The sequence below is a fragment of the Salmo trutta genome, chromosome 39 (genome assembly GCF_901001165.1).
Source record: "Salmo trutta chromosome 39, fSalTru1.1, whole genome shotgun sequence".
Taxonomy (NCBI): Eukaryota; Metazoa; Chordata; class Actinopteri; order Salmoniformes; family Salmonidae; genus Salmo; species Salmo trutta.
In genome coordinates this window covers 17,123,164-17,149,144 of record NC_042995.1, presented here as the reverse complement: position 1 = coordinate 17,149,144, position 25,981 = coordinate 17,123,164, and the positions used below count along the sequence as shown (strand labels likewise).

General features: G+C 46.1%; 2 protein-coding genes across 6 annotated transcripts in view; both read left to right on the top strand.

Moving 5' to 3' along the window:
- Positions 1–14,683, top strand: part of LOC115179149 (cytoplasmic protein NCK2) — a 53,443-nt gene extending 38,760 nt beyond the window's left edge. For 3 of the 4 annotated variants that reach the window (XM_029740452.1, XM_029740453.1, XM_029740455.1), the window contains exons 2-4: positions 3,546–3,787; positions 12,301–13,055; positions 13,336–14,683. In XM_029740452.1, coding sequence (XP_029596312.1) covers positions 3,562–3,787; positions 12,301–13,055; positions 13,336–13,530 — 1,176 coding nt within the window. In that variant the 5' untranslated portion in view covers positions 3,546–3,561 and the 3' untranslated portion in view covers positions 13,531–14,683. The remainder of the gene's footprint in view (positions 1–3,545; positions 3,788–12,300; positions 13,056–13,335) is intronic. The other variant, XM_029740454.1, reaches the window with a different exon arrangement.
- Positions 14,684–17,158: 2,475 nt separating this feature from the next.
- otos2 (otospiralin 2) lies at positions 17,159–21,784 on the top strand. Of its 2 annotated transcripts, none has more exons than XM_029741458.1 (4): positions 17,159–17,279; positions 17,598–17,670; positions 19,522–19,554; positions 20,984–21,784. In XM_029741458.1, the coding sequence occupies exons 1-4, from the start codon at positions 17,238–17,240 to the stop codon at positions 21,172–21,174; spliced, it is 339 nt and encodes a 112-aa protein (XP_029597318.1). In that variant the 5' UTR covers positions 17,159–17,237; the 3' UTR covers positions 21,175–21,784. The 2 variants fall into 2 exon arrangements, with proteins under 2 accessions (XP_029597318.1, XP_029597317.1); XM_029741457.1 differs by having other exon boundaries at positions 17,160–17,279; positions 20,981–21,784.
- The last annotated feature ends 4,197 nt before the right edge of the window (positions 21,785–25,981 follow it).

Below are 25,981 nucleotides of genomic sequence, written 5' to 3'. Positions count from 1 at the left end.
CAACAATTGCTTCAGGAAAAGTCTCTAAAGACTACTTCTCAGAACCAGCACACTAAATCTGGTGAATGCAAAAGCTTCTGAAGCTAAGATATCACATCAATAGTGATGGGGAAAATTGATGCAGTTACATATCGAGAATAATTTTGACGATATATTGTATCGTTTTGACTATCGCAATATTCTTTTTGCTAGTTGACTGTACCTGAACCAAAATGTCAACGTTTTTCCTTCATAGCTTGTTCTCCATCTTCTTTTTTAAATGGAGAGCCAATTTGTTTTCAGCACTTTTATTTCCATCAAAACTTTTATTTCCATGGTTTTCTCAGGGCTGTCTCTTGTCCGTCTGCAGCAGACATATGGTGAACAATATGTTTGGACCGTGGAATCGCAATCAAATCGCAGTATTGACTCGCAATACATATAGAATTGTGAGATTTGCAATACATATCATATATGCACCTAAGTATCGCGATAATGTCATATATTTACAAGACAGAAGAACACGCAAACAAAACTCAGAACACTTACATTTGTTCTGTGTTGCTTCACGAACACTTCACATCCATAACTAACACTGGGTGACAGCTGTGAGTGGAAAAACAAGCTCTGTGAGCCCTTTCTAAAAGCCATGATATACAAAAGTCAACAAACCAAAAAATTTGAGACTTGGCCTTCATGCAATTTCCTCTTTTAAACTGGTAAAAAAAAAAAAAAAAATGGTGAACTGCAATGTTTAGACCTTAAGCATAATTGTGAACGTAGTTCCGTTTGGAAATGCCTAACTTTATTCATATATGCTTAGGTTGACTTTCCCACGGAGTCATCCAATGTTTGGGATAAAACCAGAAGGTTTTTTAAAGAAGGTTTTTTAAAGTAAAATCAGACATCTAGTTGACTAACTAAAACTGTATAATCGATAAAGATGGTTTAATACGCTTTGAAGCAGCTTCTGCTTGAAAAGAATGTACTTGTTTGTGTCTTTAACCCTGCCAGTTGATGAGAGTAGACTGACAGCCTTTATCAGGCTCTTCCTGCCCTACGGTCATGGATGAGAGAGGAAAGAATTCCAGGAGTGTGACATCATCACTCTCAGACAATGGTGGCTTTCTCTTGCTGGGTCACTGGGGTTCTTTACTGTAGCCTTACCGAGTCATATCAAACTCAATGGGCTGTAGAAATAACAGCGAATCAGTAAGGAGACAGCATATACTTGTTTCCCGGACCCTGGTTAAACCTACATACTTGTTTCCCGGACCCTGGTTAAACCTATTCTTAGACTAAAGAGCACTTTCAATCGAGGTAGGCGTGCTTTTTATTCAAAGAGTTTGATCTGGGTCTGCGAAACTGTCCTTCCGAGTTGAAAAGAAAGACCGTATGAACTGTGAATAAGGCGGTCTCAGTCAGGCGGGGAAGTGGCCAGTGGTTAGTGTGACAGCTCTGAAGTGTGTGCATTATCATTTTTGCTTGGCGCCTTGGAACCCCCAGCCCCCCCTCCCTGACTTGTCAAGGCCGTCCCGCTGAATGGTGATGGGTGAGAGGGCTGGGGACTCCGGTGCCGGCTGGCTCACAGCCTCATCCCTGTGGAGGGTGTCAGGATGATGGGGGAACTACCTCTGACTGGCCCTGGAAGGAAAAACAGCCTGTCACTGCAATATCTCTCAGACACCACACAGTCTTGTTGGAGACACCATCCAGTAAAAGAGCACTCCATATTGTCTCTCTCTCTCTGTCTCTGTCTCTCTCTCTCTCTCTCTCTCTGTGTCTCTCTCTCTGTCTCCTTTTCTACTCCCCCTCTCATCTCTTTTACTTCCCCCCACATGTCCCTAATGTCTCTATCTTGGTATCTCACTCTTTTTTTCTCTCCCATCCCTCCCTCCATCTCTCTCCCATCCCTCCCTCCCTCCATCTCTCTCCCATCCCTCCCTCTCTCCATCTCTCTCATCCATCACTCCCTCCCTCCATCTCTCTAACATACCTCCCATCTCTCCCTCCCTCTCTCTCTCTCTCTCTCTCTCTCTCTCTCTCTCTCTCTCCTCTCTCTCTCTCTCTCTCTCTCTCTCTCTCTCTCTCTCTCTCTCTCTCTCTCTCTCTCTCTCTCTCTCTCTCTCTCTCTCTCTCCCATCCCCCCTCCCTCTCTCTAACATACCTCCCTCCCTCCATCTCTCTCTCCCATCCCTCCATCTCTCTCTCCCATCCCTCCATCTCTCTCTCTCTCCCATCTCTCCCATCCCTCCCTCCCCATCTCTCTCTCTCTCTCCCATCCCTCCCTGACTCTCTCTCTCTCTCTCTCTCTCTCTCTCTCTCTCTCTCTCTCTCCATGAATAGACACCAGTCTTTGTTGTTTATCCTCAGTGTGCAGCAGCACTAGATATCTCCTGGATCAGTTTGATTTATTCCTTATTAGACCTGCAGGTGCTGGCTGCCCTACCTCCCTCCCCCTCTCTCTCTCTTTCTCTACTCCCTCCCTCCCTCCCTCTTTCCATAAGCCATGTTTGATAGACACATTTAACATAGAACAGTGCTCTGCTCAGTGTGTCGCTGAATAATTCAGTACATTTAAGATGAATAAGAGAAGCTGGTAAAAGGGAGAGGCTCTTGTGTGGTTTGGAAGTAAAGCGTGAACTCCCAGCTTAGTGGTTCATTTGATTACTTACCTCGAGTCCTGAGTGACACACACACACACACACACACACACACGGTAGGTCTCAGCCAACCTGGATTACAGGGCAGAGAGGCTCCGCTCTGCCAGATGTCTTACAACAACAGCTGTGTGACAGACACTCGAGGGCCAAGCCTAGGCCTGCACACAGTCAGTCTGAGACCCACACAGACCGTAGTGGTGGATGGCACTGCACACAGTCAGTCTGAGACCCACACAGACCGTAGTGGTGGATGGCACCACCCCTCTGAGATTGGCTTCAGAGTGTATGTGCGTGTCTGTGTGTGAGAAACATGTTCTCTCTCTCGTGTTTTTCTAGGGTTGCACGGAAACGGCTCACCTCGTCATTTTATTCATGCGTGTGTATTGCCGGTGTTCGTCTGTGTGCATTTTCGCGTGTTAAGTGCCTTGCTAAGTAGGGCAGAGACGATTCCTTAGTATCGTGGGAAGGAAACAAAACGCAAAGTGGATTCAACTTCTTCAGGAAAACGGAGCTAATATTGTAAACAAGCATCATCGTGTTGTCATCCAGAGTCACATTAACTTATTTTCCTAGCTACAGCACTCAATATTTTACATGCAGCAGGTTTTTAAAGGACCAAAGACTTTTTGCGTTTTCATTTTTGCCATGGAAAGAATATCGCGATAAGGGCATCGTCACAGCCCTACTGTTAACCCCACCCTGACCTAACAGTGTCTCTCTCTGTGTCTCTCTCTCTGTGTCTCTCTCTCTGTGTCTCTCTCTCTGTGTCTCTCTGTGTGTCTCTCTCTGTGTCTCTCTCTGTGTCTCTCTCTGTGTCTCTCTCTGTGTCTCTCTCTGTGTCTCTCTCTGTGTCTCTCTCTGTGTGTCTCTCTGTGTGTCTCTCTCTGTGTCTCTCTGTTCCAGAAGGACCCCATGAAAGATGACGGAGGAGGTGATCGTTGTAGCCAAGTGGGACTACTCGGCTCAGCAGGAACAGGAACTTGACATCCGGAAAAACGAGCGGCTGTGGCTCCTGGATGACAGTAAGACGTGGTGGAGGGTGAGGAACGCCTCCAACCGGACCGGCTACGTCCCCTCTAACTACGTGGAGAGGAAGAACAGCTTGAAGAAGGCCTCGCTGGTGAAAAACATCAAAGACACACTCGGTGAGTTGGGTTAAGTGTGTAGGTGGGTGGGTGGGTGGGTGGGTGTGTATGCGTGTGCGTAAGACAGGGCATCTCTCTTCTGTTTTCTAGGGGTGCACAGAGGCGGCGCGGCACACACGATCTCTACTTTGGGCTAAGGTGTGTGTGTGTGTGTGTGTGTGTGTGTGTGTGTGTGTGTGTGTGTGTGTGTGTGTGTTTTCTTCTCTGCTGTTTTCTAGGGCTGCCTCCACAGAGGCGTCTCACCTCATGTGATTAATGCGGATGAAACAATGTTAAATGCTTGACTACCTCACACACTTAACAGTCTCCAGTTAGCAATGATTTCTCAAGGATGGTGATTTGTAAACAGTATGTTTTAATACAGGACAGTTTTGTTTTGTAAGGCGTCCCTTAGGCTGTTAATTATCAAGCCAGGGAAAGCTGGTGTGATCGATCTGGAGAAATTCCGGCATTGAAGCATCTTTTCCCAAGGTCAGAGGAGGTAAGGACTAATTAAATAGGAAGTGCAGGGGTTTTCTTGGATGGACAACCGCTAGGATTAGCTGATCTCCAGTAATTCTCACTGTGGAATAATAGGGTAGAACTCTCACCCTTATTAGGCTAATGAATTCATCTCCGGTGCTACAAACTAAGATGTTCATACTCACAGAGAATTGGAGATTATTTCCAATGGAGCGAAAGGGCAAGATAATGCCATTTTTATTTTTTAAATGGTCGACACTCGAGTGATACTAGGCAATAGGAACTGACGTTGTGATGAGATGGAACCTTGCCATCCAGTGTTATCAGTGAAGAATAGACGCTTGCATCAGAAATGCACAAGATGGATGAGACGTCTAACTGAAAGATTAGGATAACTAGCCAAGAGGATTTCTCCCACTGCTTTGCCTAGTTGTCAGAGGTCTTGACAGACAATGCAATTAAAAACCTGCAGATTGTCTGTTCCCAGTGCGCACACACACACACACACACAGAGAGAGACCCAGCCGTTCGTTCTAAATGTTCCATTGCCATACTGGCTGGCAACGTTCTTATCCCTTCCTTGCTAGATAGCCAACTACGGCTAATTTACAGTCACGTCAAAAAGCATCCAGAATAACAGCGAAGTAGCTGCATTTGCGTTTGTTTAAGCTGTTTTCTAGTGACATTTATTTGGGTACATCCATAACAATGAGCTAATGATGCACAATTTCGCCTGGCATAGAAAATGTGCTCTCTCGTCAGGACACTGTTGTTCAGAGGAGCTAGCCAACAACACAGCAAACACAATCACTTCCAACTGAAGCTGGAAAGACTGCAAACTATCTGCACTACGTTTCCTTTGACCTGTTCTCTGTTGACATTTCTTTGTATACGTCTATAAAAATGATGCTGATTCATGATTTCGACTGGCTGAGAAAAGCTGCCTGCCTGTCTCGTCCTGACTACCGACCCCGACGCGTTCATTACTACGGGACAGCTGGAGATCACATTTATAAATTGCCTGGCTGGGCTGATGAGACAGTAGATTGCGCAGTGAGATGGAACAGTGTAAATAGGCATTTCCACGTCAGAGCTTTAGCCGGTGGTAACTTGTGGAATTAACACCGGCTGGAATGCGCTTTTAACCAATCCGCGTCCAGGATTAGACCCTCCCGTTGTGTAAATAGTGAGCGACCTGAGGGTGATTTGTGCTGCTAACAGTGACACATGCTCTTCCCTATCAATCCAACTATTGATCATTGAATATAACCCCGGAGACACTGTTTAAAGGGGGAACTCTAAATCCACTACAGCTCTCTTTGTTCTCTGGGCCCAGAGCGCTGAGAGCACTGAAATAATGTTGTCAGGCCTGTAGTGAGACAAAGAGCTTTTTAGCTTTGCACGCACGCACGCCACACACACACACACACACACAGCCAGATCACAGGAGCATAGCTGGAATAGTTATTGAGTGTTCTCTCTCTTTGAGATCGAGGCAGATGAAGTGGGAGGCGAGTGTTACTGCCTTGTGCATTCCTCGCACTCAAATACCAATCAGGCTGTACACCGTGATTCCTAATGCGGACACGCGCTTAAACATACGCTTAAACGCACACACGCCTTGAACGCACCCCCGCACACGTGAACTTGCTGACTATGTTCTTGTTGTATTGAATTGGTTGCATCCCCAGTGGGGATGAGTAGAAATGTCAGAACATAAACCAATCATCTCCAGCCACCTGCAACAACCTTGGCTTCCTCCAAGGACAACCCCTGTATGTGTATGGCTGGACCTCCATCTGTTTTCTGATTGGTTATTACCAGGGTTATTTATGCCTTCTCCAAGGCAGGTGTTATGCGATGTTTTCACTGGAATCACCTAGAGAGCCAATATTTGCTTTAGTCACCAGTTGATTTGAATCCTACTTATTTTCTATGTTTATTTAGTCAGAAAGCTGTGTGTGTGTGTGTGTGTGTGTGTGTGTGTTCGTTCCATCCTAAGTAATCAGGTTTGTCCAGTACATAACCATGTCTAACCACTGAGGTGTTATAATTACCAACACAACTGCAGCCCTTTGTAGCGATTGAAATGACCTCCGTTTCTGTTTTGGCGCTGCGTCTACTGATAGGCTTCCAGTGTGTTCTTAGCTCTCCATTAGGTGCCTGTCAGTATAATGCTCTGCCTGTGGAAACGTTGGCTCCGTTCACCTTCCCACAGAGAATGACCTGGTGCCAACCCAGCTAGGATGAAGCTCAACTCATCTCAATGGAACAGTTCACATTGGGTGCATCAGAAATAGGCGCCCTGTTCCCTATATAGTGCACTACCTTTTTTTTTTTTACCAGAGCTCAAGGCCAAAAGTAGTGCACTATATAGGTAATAGGGTGCCATTTGGGACACAGACAGTCTTGCCAACAGGAACCTTTCAAAACAACTAAAACTATAATCCACCTTAACGTTTCTTTACGGGCTATTGAATAATCATGACATTAAACAAACAAACATGAGTTGGGTAATGAACCAATAAGGCTCGATGGGGTGTGGTATATGGCCAATATACCACAGCTAAGGGCTGTTCTTGAGCACGACGCAACGCGCCTGGATACAGCCCTTAGCCGTGGTATATTGGTCATGTACCATAACCCGCTGAGGTGCCTTTTAGAAACTGGTTACCAACGTAATTAGAACAGTAAAAAGAAATGTCTTGTCATACCCGTGGTGTGAGTCCGATATACGACGGCTGCCAGCCAATCAGCATCCAGGGCTTGAACCACCCAGTTCGTAATGACAAATACATAATGTTTGCCGAAGATGAGGCTAGTTTAAAAGTGGTTGACATAAGGCAGTCAAGTAGATTGCATTGTGTTTAAATGAACCCTCCAAGTGTGATGCAGATATGTTTAAGAAATGACTCTTGCTTATCAGTGATTCTGTAAACAAGGTGGTTAACAGAGGCCTTTCCTCTTGATTAACTACGTTCTCTCTGAGTCTTGACACTCTGCAGACCTCATTCTGGTGTGCTACTTCCGTTTGATTTGATGTTTTCTCTCTCACGATGTCATGGTAATGACGGTTGTGTTCAGGCCACTGGCCTGTTGCTCTATCAGCACGCTGTTCAACCATTCAGGGCTGGCGGATGGACATTGTTGTTACGGATTGATTTGTTGCCATGCGATGTATATGGTCACGTTGTCTTTGCTTATAACTTCCGGGGCCCAATTTAGTATGCTGCTCAGCTAGGGGATGTGTCTTCTAGTTAACCAGAGGGTTGCTGGTCAGTGCTAAATGTTAGCGTTTTGAAAATGTGTATTTTCAAGCTGATCGTGTTGCAGTCCTGATATAAAGATCAATCCTACGTTAGTGTTTGTCTGGAACTTGTGAAATGCGTTTGACAAAAAGTGGTCTCTGCTTACTCTGTGCCAGATGCTGATACTGCTGAGGTTACTTCCTATCTGATTGAAGAGAGTTGTCAAGGGGATTGAGTCTGTGATCTGAGGACAGTAGAAAGGACAGAGAAATGGCTGGTCAGACAAGAGCGACTGAGGCTCGGTTTGACAAGTGACAGAGAGCGATGGGGACCCGTAGAGGGGTGTAGAGTTAAACGATAAGAGTGTTGTCTGGGAGACGAGCACTCTCCTCGTCTACTCGCTCCATCCTACCACACTATCTTCCTCTCCATCTTCCTCCATCCGTCTCTTCCTCTAAGTACATCCACACAGCTTTCCCAGCTATCATCCAGGAAAGAAAAACGCCATTTAGAGAAAATGAGTTCCCGTCAAACCTCAGATAATCATCTTACTCTGATATTCATCAGTGATTGTGGGGTAGATATAGGTAGAAATAGCCTGGGTATTCGTTTACAGTATATCCTCCTTGTGCTGGAATTCAATTTCAGACCGAGGCATGGAGAAGAAAATCAGCTTTATGAAAATTGAATAAAGCGAAAGTTGTTGGCGAGTGATTCATTGGTCTCATACCACACCTTAAGTGAAGAGTCTCATCGGGAGAGAGAGAGAGAGGAAGGAGGGGGAGAGAGACAGAGTGGGAGGAGGGAGGGAGGAGGGAGCGAGACGGGGTGGGAGGAGAGAGAGGAGGTAGGAGAGAGAAGAGGGAGCGAGTGAAAAGAGCGAGACAGAGCGGAAGAGAGCATCGCTGCTTTCATGGACACTAAGTGCCACCTGGACTCACATTCTTCTTGTGGATCACACTGCTACTTAATTGGTCCACTGCCCACCATGCTATTATCTATTATTGGAGACCATCAGCTTTATATTGCAAAGAGAACATTCTGACTAAGCACGGCCTGTTCCATTCATCAGCACATGAAAAGAGCCTATATCTGGGATTGATACTGAATAGCTTGGCATTCACTTCTCATTTAATGACTTTCTTTTCTCACTCCTCCATGATTAGTGTTACTCTGCAATCACCATTGTGCTACATTGAACAGTTGTCCCCAGGTCCTCCACATTGCTTCCCTGCAGCGAGCTGGATGGGGTTGTCCCTGGCTGTTCTCCTTAATCAGCGTAAATTAAGAGCGTATCGTTAAGCATCGACGAGTCAGCTGTATGGGTCCACACTGGGACTCGCCTCGGGCCTGGTGGAATGGCTGACTTGGTGAGGGCTCAATTGAATGGATGACTTGGTGTGGGCCCAGTTGAATGGATAACTTGGTGAGGGCCCAGTTGAATGGATAAGTTGGTGAGGGCCCAGTTGAATGGATGACTTGGTGAGGGCCCAGTTGAATGGATGACTTGGTGAGGGCCCAGTTGAATGGATGACTTGGTGAGGGCCCAGTTGAATGGATGACTTGGTGTGGGCCCAGTTGAATGGATGACTTGGTGTGGGCCCAGTTGAATGGATGACTTGGTGTGGGCCCAGTTGAATGGATGACTTGGTGAGGGCCCAGTTGAATGGATGACTTGGTGAGGGCCCAGTTGAATGGATGACTTGGTGAGGGCCCAGTTGAATGGATGACTTGGTGAGGGCCCAGTTGAATGGATGACTTGGTGTGGGCCCAGTTGAATGGATGACTTGGTGAGGGCCCAGTTGAATGGATGACTTGGTGTGGGCCCAGTTGAATGGATGACTTGGTGAGGGCCCAGTTGAATGGATGACTTGGTGTGAGCCCAGTTGAATGGATGACTTGGTGAGGGCCCAGTTGAATGGATGACTTGGTGAGGGCCCACTCTTTATTTTTTTGTATTTTACCCCCAATTTCGATCTTGTCTCATCGCTGCCACCCCAACAGGCGAAGGTTGAGTAATGCGTCCTCCGAAACATGACCCGCCAAACCGCGGTTCTTAACCCAGAAGCCAGCCGCACCAATGTATCGGAGGAAACATCGTTCACCTAACGCCCGAGGTCAGCGTGCAGGCGCCCAGTCCGCCACAAGGAGTCGCTGGAGCGCGATGAGCATAGTAAAGGCCCCCCCGGGCCAAACCCTCCCCTAACCCGGACGACGCTGGGCCAATTGTGCTTTAGGCTCTCAAGGCACTTCCTCACGATTTATCCCTACTTATTTTTTTTATTATCTTTCAGGTTCCAATTAGCGCTTGTTGTTGTCTAATTAGTATTGTCACTGTCATCGCAGTGTTGCTTAGTGGGGGCGACTGTGAGTTAGTGTGTCGTTACTGTTGTGGCGTGTGAGCGCAGCACAGAGTACCTTGTTTGTTGTTGCATGCTGCAGAGGAATGAGCATGAAAGTCATGGATCAGCTGTCCGTTTGCTAAGGAAGGAAGGTATATGTGTGTGTCATCGCTTAGAAAAGTTGCGTGTGTGTTCATAGACAAGTGTGTGTGTGTAAATGCCAATCTCCCTGCCTGCCACTTGATCTACAGCCCTTGAAATCGGCCCTACCATGTCAAACAACAGCCCAGTACGCTCCAGGGAAGCCAATGTTAGCTTTTTCCTTTATTTCTGTGAAAGCTATAAATAGTGACCGTGCCTCCTCCTCACAGTTTGTTGTGTGAGGGGTGGACTGGCCTGTTGATGGGGGATAGTTGTGACAGGGGCTAAGTGATGGTATTTCACCATCCTCCGCCCCCCTCCCCTACCACCTCTCAAGGTCACTGTTTCCCAAATCGCACCCCCCCCCCCCGGCTGAAACAGCAGCAGCTTCTTACCCCAGTTGTCCCTGTGACGCTGCCACTGGCCTTTCTGTGTCATGATGGAGGTTGATTCATGGAGACGAGGGCTGTCTGCTCGTCATTTTAACTCTGAGGGAGTATTATTACATTTGTTGTGGGTCTTATTTGACTCAGTCGGCCCGTCATGCTGTTCGTCTCGTGTGTGTGTGTGTGTGTGTGTGTGTGTGTGTGTGTGTGTGTGTGTGTGTGTGTATCTGGGCAAAGGAGCCTCTTCCGGACCAAAACAATACATTGAAATGTTTTGGGTTCCTTGTGAATGTTTATTTAGTCCTTTATTTGGAAGTACACACCGGGCGTAACGGCAGTAAATGACGATAGGTGCAGCAGGCAAGGCGTGTTTAGTGAGTGACATGTATTTTGACATTCTAGCGCTGGCGGAGCTGATGAATGGTAGCTTTCTGGGCAGAGAGGAGCTCTCGTCATATTCATCGTCTCCTCTTTTCACGAGCGTAGAACTATTACAGGAGACCGAGACGAGGTCTACGATTTAATCATGTTTCTTGGTCCCACCGGCTTTGTGTCGCCATGTTATCTGTGTTGCGTGGAACTGGGCATGTGTAAAACTATGCGACGCTTCCCATGAGCAGGTGTGTTTTGTAATTGTGAGTTGAGTTCCACATTTGAATACAGGTGTATGTCTCTGTGTTCGTGCCTGCAGTCCATCTCATCTCCAGGTTTGCGTGCTCTTGGAAGTCTGCTAAGAACGGAGTGTTGCTGTACACTCACAACAAAGACACTCCCTGGTTGGCTGCGTGCTCCGTCAGAGCAGAAGGCCAGTTAACCGTCAAGAACACAGAATGTCAGAAAGCCGCCTTGTTTCATGCATGAGATGGAGAGTGGTGTAGGACGAAGAGAGGGGGGTAAGGAGACGGAGGAAAGGGGTTGTTTGTGACCTTTCAGAGTGCTCTCCTACCTGGCTGAGAGGGTTGAGGTTTATTCTCTCTGACACTAGGCTTTAAATGGCAATGATTCTCTTCCTTCTGCTTGCATTAGAGATTCTCTATATTGTCTTAAATAGATGTGTAAATGTTCAGAGAGCGAGTTAGGGATTGAGAGTCTAAAGTGAAAGGAGTAACGAGAGAGTCTAATTTTACGGGAGTAGTTTACAGTGGGGGAACGGTTTGGGGGGTTGTTATTGAAAGAGGTTAAAGGTCAATATTTTCCAGCGAGAGAGCCAACCCGAACAAATGGCACCCTATTCCAAATGACACCCTATTCCCTACATAGTGCAATACTTTTGACCAGAGCCCTGTGTTTTGACCGATGCCCATAGGGCTCTGGTCAGAAGTAGTGCACTATGTAGGGAATAGGGTGCCATTTTGGATGCAGTCCATGTCCACCCTCCCGACCCACCTCAGTGTCATCCGATCTGCGTTTCCTGTCTCCTAAACAGCCTTCCTGCACAGTGGTCTGTTCAGTAGCTGCCTGAGAGGAATTAACATCGCCTGTCAATACCCAGAACCCCCCTTGTCTCTCCTCTGGCCTTACCTCCAGTTTCCTTCCAGCACTAATTACCCAGACCCCCTCACTCTAGCTGAAGTGTTTGCCTCCCTGGCTGTAGCCTCAGAGAGAGGTGGTGACCTCCTAACCCCGGACCGTCCTCTACCAGCAGTACTAGGAGCTAATTAGCTCAGCTTGCTGCTGCACTTCACTTGCAGGCTGTTTTTTTGAGTAGCGTAGCTGCCTGCTCAATCTCAATGACCACGTAGGGCTTTCTGTTTTGGAGCCATTTTCTCTAGATGCACGACACTCTAGCCTCAGGACTTTTAACCTAATATGTTGAAGGGGGACTTTTTACTATGTTATTCTGCTCTGTTGTGGAACTACTGCTGAGATCTTCAATTTGTGGTATAGATATTTATTGTCTATTGTACTAAGTTATTTCTCTCTCCCTCTCTAAGGCCTGGGGAAGACGAAGAGGAAGACGAGTGCCCGCGATGCCTCGCCAACGCCCAGCACGGACGCAGAGTGCCCGTCCAATGGTGGCGGAGGTAGCAGCGCCGAGCGTATCTACGACCTCAGCATCTCAGCCCTGGTCAAGTTCGCCTACACGGCGGAGCGGGAAGACGAGCTGACACTGGTGAAGGGGTCAAGGGTCATTGTCATGGAGAAGTGTAGCGATGGCTGGTGGCGAGGGAGTTCTGAAGGTCAGGTAGGCTGGTTCCCCTCTAACTATGTCCTGGAGGAGGGGGAGGAGGAGGCCGTCTCGGGGGACCTAAGCGGAGGTTACCCAGGGCAGGGGGCAGGGTTGGGAGGGGTGATCAACGGGACAACCAGGGCGCTCCACACTGTCCAGACGCTGTACCCTTTCAGCTCTGTGACAGACGAGGAGCTGAACTTTGAAAAGGGCGAGGTGATGGAGGTGCTGGAGAAACCGGAGAATGACCCTGAGTGGTGGCGGTGTCGGAACGCCCGTGGACAGGTGGGCCTGGTGCCAAAGAACTATGTGGTTATCCTTAGCGACGATCCGGCCCCCGGGGGTGGGATGGGCTCGGGCCCCCACTCGCCCCACATCAACTACACAGGGCCGGCCCGCGTGGGAAAGTTTGCCGGGAAGGACTGGTACTATGGGGGAGTGACCAGGCATCAGGCAGAGTGTGCGCTCAACGAGAGAGGAGGTCAGGGAGACTTCCTGGTCAGAGACAGCGAATCATCGGTGAGTGGTCAAGAGAGTATTGTGATTGGTGGAAATGGGGGGAGAACAGTTGATTTGTTTTCCTGATTATGTATATAATAATGTACTTTATGGTTTACAATAGCCTTATCATACTGTGTTTTGAGCTGTTTTTATTGGGAAAGCTGTCTTGAGGGAAACCGCATTATTCAGTGGGATGGGTGGACTTTAAAGTAGATCTATAGCCCCCTCTAGTGGCTTAAGAATGAAACATGGCAATAATCGTCCATTTCTTATCTCTCTCTCTGTCTCTCTCTCCCAGCCCAGTGATTTCTCCGTGTCCCTCAAGGCGATGGGAAAGAACAAGCACTTCAAGGTTGCTCTGGCGGAGGGGGTCTACTGTATCGGCCAGAGACGCTTCAGCAGCATGGATGAACTGGTGGAGCACTACAAGAAAGCCCCCATCTTCACCAGCGAACATGGAGACAAACTCTACCTGGTCAAACCGCTGCTGTGACCACACACACACACACACACACACACTCACACACACTCACACACACACAATCCGGACCCCGGTGCTCGGCCTGGCCTAACAACAAGCCTTATTACTGGACTTGCCGCTGACTGATTGAGCACAGCAATATCCACTGGTCTGCCCATGCCCCTTCAATACAGGAGCTAACAGTCACCATAAACTCAACAGAAAACAGTTAGCACATAGAAAGACTCAAATGGTACATGTTGGCCACCGTAGCTCAGATTCCTTTCAGAATAATGACTTTGAGTCCTGTCCAGAAGTGTCCAGAGAACGCCTACACTAAGGGGCCGTCTGTAAGCACCTGCTCTTTGCCTTGGCTGACAACTCCACCTCCTAGTATAGCCCTGCCGGTGCCTCTAGATTTTTGGACTGAGCACGGATGGGGAATTACAGTCAATGGTTCCTTCACAACAGCTACATACACCATGAACGTGAATATTTCATGTGTTGACATTGACATCACATTATCACTGGAGATCTTTAGATTTTTGGGGAAAAACAAACTAGAGGAGAGAAACAGCTCTTCTCTTTTCGCTCCAGCAGGTGTTGTTACTTTGTCTGTCGTTATCGAGCGACCCCGTCGCTTGCAGAAAGTAGCATCACGTTTCCATAAAGACTGTTGTACCAGAAAGAAAGGCACCACAAATGGTACTGTATTTACCAGGTAACGAAAGGACGCACTCTGTCGGTGTGTTGTGGAATGGACACTGTCAGGAAGCTGTGTTTGAATGTCCGTGGATGTAAACCAACCGATCATGTGCCACACCCCCATACTGCTCAAATGTTCCCGGAACGTTCTCTTCCAATCCACCGCTTTCCTCAACGTCCGAGTGAAAACGTCGCTGACCGAGGACGGAGGTTCAAGAGCGATAGGAAAACGTTTTGTTGGTTCTGTTTGCCAATGAGTCTGTTCAACATTTGTTTCCTGCTTTTAAAAAAGAAAAACTGTCTTAATGTTACTGAGCACTGTTATTTAAATCTTGTTTTCAGCTGCGTATGTATATTTAAAAAGAAGAATAAGGTGAATATTATATGAATTTAGATACAGCTAAAAGGTACTGTACTCCAAGACGGTGTGGTGACTGAGGAATGAAATACTTTTGTTCAATTAAAAGTTTTTCCAAAATAAGCTTTCTGGTTGCACATTTGTCTGCATTGTGTCATTTTATTCCCTTTCATCTTTTTAAAAGATTGTTCAAATCTTCTTAAATTCAAATTGCATTTCTGTATTTACCATCTTCCACCAACAGATGGCAAAGTTACTGTAGGTAGGATTTCATCATTTCAGGACCTGAAGGCCCATCCTGATGCAAGAGCTTTGGTAACCACAAAAGTGGTTGAATGCATCTCCTTAATCCTGATATGGCATGAGATCTGGGGGGCACCATATGGGCCCTGGTCAAAACTAGTGGACTATTTAGGTAATAGGATGTCATTTGGGAAGCTGACACTGCTTCTGATACCTTACAACCTAACTCATGGTAGCCATGTTGTCTGTCTCCTAGAGATAAATGAGTAGATATAAACTCGGCAACAAAAAAAACACCCTCTCACTGTCAACTGCATTTATTTAAAGCAAATTTAACATATTTGTATGAACATAACAAGATTCAACAACTGAGACATAAACTGAACAAGTTCCACAGACATGTGACTAACAGAAATGGAATAATGTGTCCCTGAACAAAGGGGGGGGGGTCAAAATCAAAAGTAACAGTCAGTATCTGGTGTGGCCACCAGCTGCATTAAATACTGCAGTGCATCTCCTCATCTCCTCCCAGACATTTCTGGGGGAAATGGCCTCAGCCTCCGATCCAACAGGTCCCAGACATGCTCAATGGGGTGGAGATCCGGGCTCTTCGCTGGCCATAGCAGAACATTGACATTCCTGTCTTGCAGGAAATCACGCACAGAACGAGCAGTATGGCTGGTGGCATTGTCATGTTGGAGGGTCATGTAAGGATGAGCCTGCAGGAAGGGTACCACATGAGGGAGGAGGATGTCTTCCCTGTAACGCACAGCGTTGAGATTGTCTGCAATAACAACAAGCTCAGTCCGATGATGTTGTGACACACCGCCCCAGACCATGACGGACCCTCCACCTCCAAATCGATCCCGCTCCAGAGTACAGGCCTCGGTGTAAAGCTCATTCCTTCGACGATAAACGCGAATCCGACCATCACCCCTGGTGAGACAAAACCGCAACTCGTCAGTGAAGAGCACTTTTTGTCAGTCCTGTCTGGTCCAGCGACAGTGGGTTTGTGCTCATAGGCGACGTTGTTGCCGGTGATGTCTGGTGAGGACCTGCCTTACAACAGGCCTACAAGCCCTCAGTCCAGCCTCTCTCAGCCTATTGAAGACAGTCTGAGCACTGATGGAGGGATTGTGCGTTCCTGGTGTAACTCGGGCAGTTGTTGTTGCCATCCTGTACCTGTCCCGGAGGTGTGATGTTTGGATGTACCGATCCTGTGAAGGTGTTGTTACATGTGGTCTGCTACTGCGAGGACGATCAGCTGTCCGTCCTGTCTCCCTGTAGTGCTGTCTTAGGCGTCTCACAGTACGGACATTGCAGTTTATTGCCCTGGCCACATCTGCACTCCTCATGCCTCCTTGCAGCATGACTAAGGCATGTTCACGCAGATGAGCAGGGACCCTGGGCATCTTTCTTTTGGTGTTTTTCAGAGTCAGTAGAAAGGCCTCTTTAGTGTCCTAAGTTTTCATAACTCTGACCTTAATTGCCTACCGTCTGTAAGCTGTTAGTGTCTTAACGACCGTTCCTCAGGTGCATGTTCATTAATTGTTTATGGTTCATTGAACAAGCATGGGAAACAGTGTTTAAACCCTTTACAATGAAGATCTGTGAAGTTATTTGGATTTTTACCTTTGAAAGACAGGGTCCTGAAAAAGGGCCGTTTCTTGCTGAGTTTAGCTAGCCAGATCCAGTACAGGTGTTTGCCGAGACGTAATCCTCCTGTACAGCTCCTCAGGGACAAACGGAGGTAAATGTGGACTGTATTTGAGGCCCCCGTTGTGGTCGTCTGTGGTTGAGGCGGTGGAGACATACATAAAGGGGAACCAAGAGAGAACACAATCCTTGGCTCCCAGTTACAGTATGTGAAAGACCATGTAGTGTTTGTATAGTTTGTCTTTTAGAATATTATAATGTATGCCATTTAGCAGATGCATTTATCCAACGTCACAAATGCATACATTTTCTTATGTAGGTTATGAACTTTTGTCACTTTCAAGATCAAGATGTGCAGGTATTGATCGAACGTTTTACTGTACATGAAAGGATGATTGACGATTGTGTTTTATTAAATGAATGGACAAATTTTAACAGCCATAATATTGCCATGCTCAGGAGCATAAGCAATGGTAAGTTATCTAGACGGGTACAATTTGTCTGCATCGGACCTAGTTGGTGAGGGGTAAGAGAGTGTTGACATTCCCCTGCTCCCATGCTCCATCTCCCCTTCGTCCACAAAGGAAGCCTTTCAGTCCGTTGACATGTCTGCTTCAGGTGTGAGAAGTGGAGACTGGGTAGAACAGAGAGGGCGGTAGGTTCGGAGTTGAGGTATGGCATGTGGATCTGAAGTGTGAAGGGCCAACATATCCTGGACAGCTCTGTTTACTGAATCTGTCCTCCCATCCAGGGTCTGGGTATATCTGGACGCCCACACATGCCCAGAGCAAGAGGTCCAAGAGCCCAGATCCAGCACCAGGTACCTGTTTCAGTGGAAATTAAGATTGTTTATTGATTTTGTTTTGGGTGTTTTATCTGTTTACTGGGGGAAAAAATGCCAACGTTGCACCTGCTGCAAAATCTGAAATGTACCTTGAAATGTTACATGTAGCTCTAAGTCTTGTTTCTTGATTCAAACCTTCTTTGTTGTGTCCTTCTGTTGTTCTCTGACACAACTCCTCTCCCCAAGAGAAACCTTAAGATGTTACAGAACAAGCAAAACCATGCGGGGGTAAAAACTGTGACAATTTTCTCACTGTTTGTGGTTGTGTTTCTGTCTTTGTGCGGCCTACCACAGTGTAAAACCATGCCTCGTCTTTGTGTCTCAATGCTGCTCTGGGTCGTCCTGCTGGGTCTCCTCTCTCTAATAGGTAAGTCAGCCTGTTAGCACGCCACAGAGGGGAGAGCCTCCGAGCCTGTGCCATTTTCATCAGTGATAATGGAAGGCATCCAAAAGGCCCCGGTGAGCACAAGACATCTCTTCAACATCATTTTAACCTATTTTGCGCATAAGGTATTGGATTGTGATGTATTGGATTGTGATGTGTACTTGGATGAAACTCAAGTGTGAAGTGGTGGCGGCGGCCTCCTCTCTTCAATTCATCTCTCCCAATATCTCTGTGGGCTGATGTGAAAGAACTGAGAAAAGAGAAAAGTTCACTAGCTCTCTACTGGGTTCTCGGCTCTGGGTGCTGTAGATGGATAAGAGGAGATGGAGAGAGGAATCCTCCACTGTTGAGACGTTAAAAGTGAGTTAAATTTGACATCTGAATGAGACTGTTATCGGCCTGCTGTGTTCTCTTACTGCAGTCTGGAGCAACTCTCAGAAACCGTCGACTGGAACTAATTACCTTGGAGATGCAGCCGGACAGTCAGTCAATTTGTTTCTCTGGAGGGAATGTCGTCCATTAGTTCACTAGGAATGTAACCTTCTGACAAACTACTCTGACATTTCAACAGCCGGTACAGTCAACAGCAACAAATAAAAGACCGGTATTGATTATAGTGTTTTTACTGGGTTCTGTCTCGATGCATCAAATAGGAAGTTTAGTCCTCAACATGTCTCTTTACATTGTTTATAGTCACACATTGTTCTGTCAACTTGGATTTTATTGTGGAATATGAGGAGAACGTTTTGAAGCTTTTTCTTTCAAATGAAACGGATGCCCTCCCATGATAGATGGTGTTCTTTGTATTGGTAGAAGGACAGTTGGTACCATTTCTTCAACAGTACACCACAATACTGTATATTTAATTGAACAGAGCTTCTTCCTGCGTGCCTTGCCTACATAATGCATGTGCAGTATTGGCTATTCAGAGACATAGAGCCTTTGTCACAACATCACTCCGAGACATTTGATTGAGTGGAAATGACGTTGTTTTGATGAAAAGCATCTGGTTGTGGGTTATGTGGGTCAGAATAGACCAGTCGTAGTTCATTTCCTTCTTTTGCTTTCTCCCTTTTTCATTTTCATTGAGACGATAGAACTATTACACTGTGTGCCTACCTTCCTTAGCTCTCTCTAGTCTCTGTTGACCAAGCTGAGCGTTTACCTTTCCCCTTCCCTATGTGTCCTCCCAGACTTGGGTCCAAATACTACTCAAGATTTTTTCTAATACGTTTAGCGTTTGCTTCGGTCTGCCTGGAGTGCCAGATGGGCAGGGTTTGTATTTTTCCGACTATTCTATTGGTTCTATTGTGCCAGGCATGCTCAATCAAGCCCTGATAAAGTACGTTGGAATTTATTCAAATAGTGTTTGAACCCAGGTCTGTTTCTCTCCACTGGGCTTTACCTTCTTCTTTGATCTGCCCCGACCTTCCTATCCTCTGAGGAGATTTAGTAAAGGCTGTGAATGTCTGAATGTCAGAGCAGTCCAGGGCTAGGCGCAGCACATGGCACTTAGCAGTCAGAGCCTCCATATCCTCTTCATCCCCTGTCTTACACCTCACTGCCTCTGTCTCCCTCTCTCTGTCTGCAACACCCCCGTCTGCCAGTCTGCTGCTGCCTGCCCAGTGTGTTGGTCAATGTCAGCGATAGAGACAAGGAGGGAGAGAGAGTTGATAGACAGAGATAAAAAAAAAAGCACTCCTCAGTTAGACTAATTCACTTTATCTCTGTTTTGTCACAAGTCACCCATCAACAGGGCTGTGTGAGTCACCATGAAGACCCATATGGTGCCTTCGGTCTGAATAATTCCTGTCTTTTCTCCCTCGAACTCAGGGGCCGAGGAAACAGCAGGAGAAGAAGGCAAAGGTGAGCGTGGGAGACTGGGTAACCAGGGGTTACCAAGATGGGGTTGGATTCAACCAAACCAGACCTAGCAATGTTGATTCAATATTTTGAGTTGTGCAACTATAGCTTGAAGACATACACTGAGTGGACAAAACATTAAGAACACCTGCTCTTTTCATGACAGACTGACCAGGTGAATCCAGGTCAAAGCTATGATCCCTTATTGATGTCGCTTGTTAAATCAGTGTAGATGAAGGGGAGGAGTTAAAGAAGGATTTTTAAGTTTTGAGACAATTGAAACATAGATGTATTGTGTATATGTGCCATTCAGAGGGTGAATGGGCAACACTACATATTTAAATGGCTTTGAATGAGATATGGTAGTAGGTGCCAGGTGCACCGGTTTTAGTTGGTCAAGAACTGCCACGCTGCTGGGTTTTTCACACTCAACAGTTTCCTGTGTGTATTAAGAATGGTTCACCGCTCAAAGGACATCCAGCCAACTTGACACAACTGCGGGAAGCATTGGAGTCAACATGGGCCAGCATCCCTGTGGAACACCTTGTAGTGTCAATGCCCTGACGAATTGAGGCTGTTCTGAGGGCAAAGGGATGAGGGGGGGGGTGTGCAACTCAATGTTAGGAAGGTGTTCTTAATGTTTTGTACATTCAGTGTATGTACACACACAGCAAGGGACAAGGAGAGAGGTCAGAGGGACAGATGTAAGAGAAGACTTCCTTGGTGCCTCCACACTACGTGGTGTTGTTCCTTATCATATTCCTATAGTCTCTCACTCACACCGTTGTTATGTTTGAGTTGGGAGCTTGTGGAGTGTTGTTGTCCTAGCCTGCTTTCCCAGCGTGGACCTGGCCCTCTCTCCCACCACCCCACAGTGAGAGGCCTACCTCTGGGCTTAGGGGATGTCCGGCGCCCCTCGCCCCAGACTGGTCTTTAATCAACCATAAGCCTGAGATGCTCAACGGGGGCTTTGGTTTCAATTCGAAGAAGAGCCGTTTTTTTTACAAGGTATTTTATTGACTTTGATTAAAGGAATGCGGCTTAAGATCAGGTTGTAGTGAAGGGGTGACAGAGAGGTGAACACTGAGAAATGAACGAGGCTGCTATGGTTGGTGTAGCAGGGAGGAAGGCTGGGAAGTGGGAAAATTGCCAGGGTAGATTTTCCCATTGGTGAGGCAGACTTCCCTTTAGCAAAGGTTCCGTACAGTGGTTCTATCACTGTCACAAACACACATGTGTAATCAATGAATACAGATTGTGTGTTGATTTGTGTATTACATTGAAAAGAATGTATGTAGTAAACGGCTATCAATCCATGTCAAGTTGTGTCATGTGTCCAGTCTTAGTGAAGTGCAGTATCATTCACTCAGCCTCTGATTGGTTCCCTTTTGACGTCCTCTTCTCTTCTCGTGCTCTCATTGGTTCCCAGCAGCAGATTTGGGGCGTGAGAAGCGCAGCATGCCCAACTGGGCTCTGACCTCCTCTGACTTCTTCGGCTGGGTGGAGGCCCTGCGCGAGCACGCCGGTTATGAGAAGATTGAAGACCTGGCCAGAACCTTCTGGGCTCACTTCCCCTCCGCTAGCCGCCTGGGCTATGAGCTGTCCGACCCCGACGAGGAGTGAGGAACCAGAACCACAACAACAACGACGTATATAAAAACTGGTGAAGGATCAGTTTTGCCTTTTTAGATCCAAAAGAATAAGAGTATATGGACAGGGGGGAACCTGAGCCTAGATCAGAGTAGGAATGCTGATCTAGGATCAGGCCCCCCTGTCCATGTAATCTACTGAATTGTGATCTAAAATGAAGAAACTGACCCTAGATCAGCACTCCTACTCTGACACACTTTATGATTACGGGACCAGAACTAGAACCAACATCTCTCTACTGCATGCAACTAGTGTAAATTGTATATAGAGGCCTACTCTATATACTTGTAGGCCTACTTGTATATAGAGGCCTACTCTATGTCCTCAGAGGACCCTAGAAAAGACATGTATTGACACTCACCAAAGAGGAGAAAGGGAAGGGATGGAATGTCTGCATGGAGGTCATGTGATGCTCAGTACTGTAGGTGGGATAGACAGAGAACACACGTTGACACCAGATCAGGCCTCTCATACACTTGACTTTGCCTTGTTTTGTGTCCATGAACAATAAATCTGTATGCGTTCTGTGTGTGAAACTGCTTTTCCACGACCCAATTAAACTCCCAGGGCCCTGGAGATTTAATTCTTGTGAATAGTCTGTTTCTTTAAACTTGTCTTGAACAGCCGTTGCATGCAAAGCTCTCCTCCCAAAAGATGTGCTTGGCGCAGAAGTTAAAGTTGTTAAACAATTGATTGATGGAAAAGTACAATCGTGCAGCGGCTATCAACATGTTTGTCTGTCAGAATCCTGGCTCGCTTGAAACTACTACTCAGGTCTAGTTTCCTGAACACAGATTTAGTTTATTCTTGGACTAAAAATAACTTGCTTACTAGGCTTAATCTGTGTAATCAACCCTATGCAAATCCACATACCAGAGATGTCTGTAACTATTGAGTGATTCAAAGAGCAGGGATGTGGGTGTGTTTGAATACTCCAAGAATTCATTTTTTACCTCTTCATATCTGTGTGTTCTTTCCCCTGGCGGGCAGCAACTGCATGTTGAGAGAGATCAGAGAGAGGCCGTGTAGCGCTGTGCGGGGGCAGGGAACAGGACATGCTGTGTAGTGGTGTGCGGAGTGATCACGCAGCACGGGGGGGGGGGGGACTTTACCATTAATAACACACTCTTTAAAGAGGAAGCCCTCCCCCAGTTGCCATGGTAACCGAATGGACGGAGGGGATAGGATAGGGGGATGTAGAGTTGTTATAAGGATGGGCCCCAGAACCAAGGGGATGGTGTCAGGTTAAGATGGGAGTGTATCATCCCCATTGCCATAGATACACAGTACACCTAAACACTTATCTACGGCCGCCGGTTCGAAGAAATCACGGGCAAAAGGAGCATTGAGAAGCTGTGTGTTGTGTATAAATCTCATGAAGCGTGACCTTTCTCCTATTTCTTCGAATCTACCCAGCTTAAGTGTTAGTTATTCCACAAGTGAGTGTGTGTGTGTGAGAGTGAAAGAGCGCTTTTTGCCCATCTCTGTGACTTCTCTTTGAACCCTGTTTCACAGCAGAGACCAGCCCTGAGCTGAGTGCAGGTGTTCCTTCCTCTCACAGCAGCACAGTCAGGAATGCAGACTGAGACTCTCACTCTCAGGGTACGTGGCAGGCAAACCATTCAAACCCCAAGGTTAAGGTGTGTTCCATCCCAGTTTATAATGCTATTCGCAGATTATCACATACAAATCACAAGGGGAATCTCCCCTGTGTGTATGTTCCTTACAGACAGAGGGGTCTGTTGTGTGACTCCGATGCAAGCCACAGCAGCTGAGTTCTCTGTGTATCTTGACTCTTGAGGAAGAGTCAGTTTGCACGCTGACAGATGTTTGCCATATCGTCCTCTGTCGATTGATGAAGCAGTGGCTCCCTGAAAGCCTAATCGACCATTAACTGAACATCGCCCGCTCAAGGATGGCTTGCTTTGAAGCGCAGAGAAATCCTTTCATTCATTTCATCCCTAGTAAACAATGGAATGTGATCAAATTCTTGCGTTGGTAAATGTATTAGATCTAATTTACTAACAAGGTAAAGAAAAATATTTGATCCCACAGACAATGATATATACAGTTGAAGTCGGAAGGTACACCTTAGCCAAATACATTTAAACTCAGTTTTTCACAATTCCTGACATTTAATCCCAGTAAAAATTCCCTGTCTTAGGTCAGTTAGGATCAGCACTTTATTTTTAAGAATGTGAAATGTCAGAATAATAGTAGAGAGAATTATTTATTTATGCTTTTATTTCTTTCATCACATTCCCAGTGGGTCAGAAGTTTACATACACTCAATTAGTATTTGTTAGCATTGCCTTTCAATTGTTTACCTTGGGTCAAACGTTTCGGGTAGCCTTCCACAAATTTCCCACAACAAGTTGGGTGAATTTTGGCTCATTCCTCCTGACAGAGCTGGTGTAACTGAGTCCGGTTTGTAGGCCTCCTTGCTCGCACACGCCCTTTCAGTTCTGCCCACAAATTTTCTATAGGATTGAGGTCAGGGCTTTGTGATGGCCACTCCAATACCTTGACTTTGTTGTCCTTAAGCCATTTTGCCACAACTTTGGAAGTATACTTGGGGTCATTGTCCATTTGGAAGACCCATTTGCGACTAAGCTTTAACTTCCTGATTGATGTCTTGAGATGTTGCTTCAAAATATCCACACAATTTTCCTCCCTCCAGACGCCATCTATTTTGTGAAGTGCACCAGTCCCTCCTACAGCAAAGCACCCCCACAACATGATGCTGCCACCCCTGTGCTTCATGGTTGGGATGGTGTTCTTCGGCTTGCAAGCCTCCCCCTTTTTCCTCCAAACATAACAATGGTCATTATGGCCAAACAGTTCTATTTTTGTTTCATCAGACCAGAGGACATTTCTCCAAAAAGTACGATCTATGTCCCCATGTGCAGTTGCAAACCGTAGTCTGGCTTTTTTATGGCGGTTTGGGAGCAGTGACGTCTTCCTTGCTGAGCGGCCTTTCTGGTTATGTCGATATAGGACTCGTTTTACTGTGGATATAGATACTTTTGTACCTGTTTCCTCCAGCATCTGCACAAGGTCCTTTCCTGTTGTTCTGAGATTGATTTGCACTTTTCGCACCAAAATACGTTAATCTCTAGGAGACAGAAGGCGTCTCCTTCCTGAGCGGTATGACAGCTGCGTGGTCCCATGGTGTTTATACTTGTGTACTATTGTTTGTACAGATGAACGTGGTACCTTCAGGCGTTTCGAAATTGCTCCCAAGGATGAACCAGACTTGTGGAGGTCTACAATTATTTTTCTGAGGTCTTGGCTGATTTCTTTTGATTTTCCCATGATGTCAAGCAAAGAGGCACTGAGTTTGAAGGTAGGTCTTGAATGTATCCACAGGTACACCTCCAATTGACTCAAATTATGTCAATTAGCCTATCAGAAGCTTCTAAAGCCATGACATCATTTTATGGAATTTTCCAAGTTGTTTAAAGGCACAGTCAACTTAGTGTATGAAAACTTCTGACCCACTGGAATTGTGATACAGTGAATTATAAGTGAAATAAAAGTCTTTAAACAATTGTTGGAAAAATGACTTGTGTCCTGCACAAAGTAGATGTCTTAACCGACTTGCCAAAACTATAGTTTGTTAACAAGAAATTTGTGGAGTGGTTGAAAAATAAGTTTTAATGACTCCAACCTAAGTTTATGGAAACTTCCTACTTCAACTGTATTTACCAACAACAGACTGGTAGCCAATTAGTGTGTATTACAGACATGGTATATATTGAGTATATAAATACATATTGGGATTGAGACAGACAACAGGCCTGGAGGTGAGTCTTGTTCTGTTTTTAAGTTGTGTCCTGTGCTTTTTATTTACTGTTGATATACTGTCTGTACACCACAGTAAGAAATAGACCGGTAGCTGTACCGTCTCTCCTAGGGACAAGGACAAATATGGTTTGTCCATAATGTAGAATAGACACGAACACTTTTTCACAATGCCACACTAACAAACACAGCATTCCTTGATTTGCAAGCTGCAGAGAGGTTCAATGAGGTATTCAACATAACAAAAGAGGGCACATTGTTGCCTTGCCTCCTGGCCCCATCTGCAATGAAGAGAAAGATAACTGATGGCAAATATCCAATTATTGATTTCACATATAATGCCTTTAACACCTCTCCTACCTTCAGTTCAGTGAGCGGACAAGGACGAGGTTATAGTATGTCTTATACATGGTGGTGTCATCTTGGTTGACAGGAATCAAAAGTATGGAAATATATACAGTACCAGTCAAAGGTTTGGATACCGCTACCGCTCATTCCAGGGTTTTTCTTTATTTTTACTATTTTCTACATTGTAGAATAATAGTGAAGACATCAAAACTATGAAATCACAGATATGGAATCATGTAGTAATCAAAGAAGGGTTAAACAAATATATTTTAGATTCTTAAAAGTAGCATCCCTTTGCCTTGACAGCTTTGCAAACTCTGGGCATTCTCTCAACCAGCTTCATGAGGAATGCTTTTCCAACAGTCTTGAAGGAGTTCCCACATATGCTGAGCACTTTTTGGCTGCTTTTCCTTCACTCTGTGGTCCAACTCATCCTAAACCATCTCAATTGGGTTGAGGTCAGGTGATTGTGGAGGCCAGGTCATCTGATGCAGCATCATCAATCTCCTTCATGGTCAAATAGCCCTTACACAGGCTGGAAGTGTGTTGGGTCATTGTCCTGTTGAAAAATAAATGATAGTGCCACTAAGCCCAAACCAGATGGGATGGCGTATCGCTACAGAATGCT